The following is a 1,076-nucleotide window of genomic DNA, read 5'->3' as shown; positions in this document are numbered from 1 at the left end:
TATCTCCATTGGTATTCACCTCCATTGACCAGAGGGAGAGTCTAGTGGCTTCATCCAGTTTTGCGACTCCCAAGCCCCCATATTCCATTGTTATGAGCTTATTATGGAACCCAGGAGGCTGCAGAATCACAGAAATTTCCTGTGTGCCAAATCATACTTGAGAATGCTTTTCAAATCAATCCTGAAGTAGAGTGTATTCCCCACCAAGGCAACAGGACACAGATCATCAATGGTGTTCTGGGGTGACAGAGGCAAACCAGTGTGCTGGCTCCAGGTGCCAGCCTCCGATGAGTAGATACACAATCGCAGTGTGTTGATGCCGACAGTCAGGAGAGGTGGTCGCAAGCGCCTGCGGCTGCGCAGAGCACAGCTGCCATCCAGGTGCCAGTGCAAGAGGGCAGCGGCTTCGGCGGAATTTCCTGTCGCTCGTCTATCACGGGATCCCAGACGACGAAGCCATCAGGGGCCCCAAAATTCACGTTGCGGAGGAGGACACGGCCGTGGCGGGCGTCGAGAACACGCCAGCGGCGGTAGTCGGTCTGGGGCGGTCGGAAGGATGAGGTACGGATGAAGCGGGCCACGGAGCCACCACGGTCCCTGAGATGGCAGACGAAGCCCAGCAAGGGGGGCGTGCGGTGGAACTGGCGGAACCTGCGGCGGAAGCGTTCGCCGGCACCAGGGCTTGCAGACGAGGACGGCGCGGACGAGGCTTGCCGGGTCTTCCGGTGGGAATCGTACGAGGATCTCCTCCACGATCTCCTCCGGCAGCGCGGGCGGACGGCGCGGCGGCGGCTCCATTGGACCGATCGGTCGGACCGCGGTGGGCAGGCGGAGGGGCGGCGATGGTTTGGTCAATCTGGAATCTGGAGAGGATCTGAGCAGAAGCGAGAGGCTGCGGCGGCGGATGTCGGAACCCCCGCCGGCGGCAGCGTAGGGTTTGGTTGTTTCAGTAAAAAAAAAACACACGAATTTTTTCTCTCTATCTCCCTCCGTTAAACTGCTCCGATCCCCTGCTCTGCAACGCACGCACGCGTCTGCTTGCCCGCACCGTGCCGTTGGCTGGACGAAGCACGCAC

General features: G+C 59.9%; 1 protein-coding gene across 1 annotated transcript; it reads right to left on the bottom strand.

Moving 5' to 3' along the window:
- Positions 1-326: 326 nt before the first annotated feature.
- On the bottom strand, positions 327-798 carry LOC136547951 (uncharacterized). The gene is made up of 2 exons (XM_066539628.1): positions 677-798; positions 327-597 (listed from the first exon to the last, which is right to left on the bottom strand). The coding sequence occupies exons 1-2, from the start codon at positions 796-798 to the stop codon at positions 327-329; spliced, it is 393 nt and encodes a 130-aa protein (XP_066395725.1).
- Between the last annotated feature and the right edge of the window lie 278 nt (positions 799-1,076).

This window comes from Miscanthus floridulus, chromosome 4 (assembly GCF_019320115.1).
Source record: "Miscanthus floridulus cultivar M001 chromosome 4, ASM1932011v1, whole genome shotgun sequence".
Lineage (NCBI taxonomy): Eukaryota > Viridiplantae > Streptophyta > Magnoliopsida > Poales > Poaceae > Miscanthus > Miscanthus floridulus.
The sequence above is the reverse complement of the archived record's forward strand: the minus strand, read 5'-3'. Positions and strand labels throughout refer to the sequence as shown.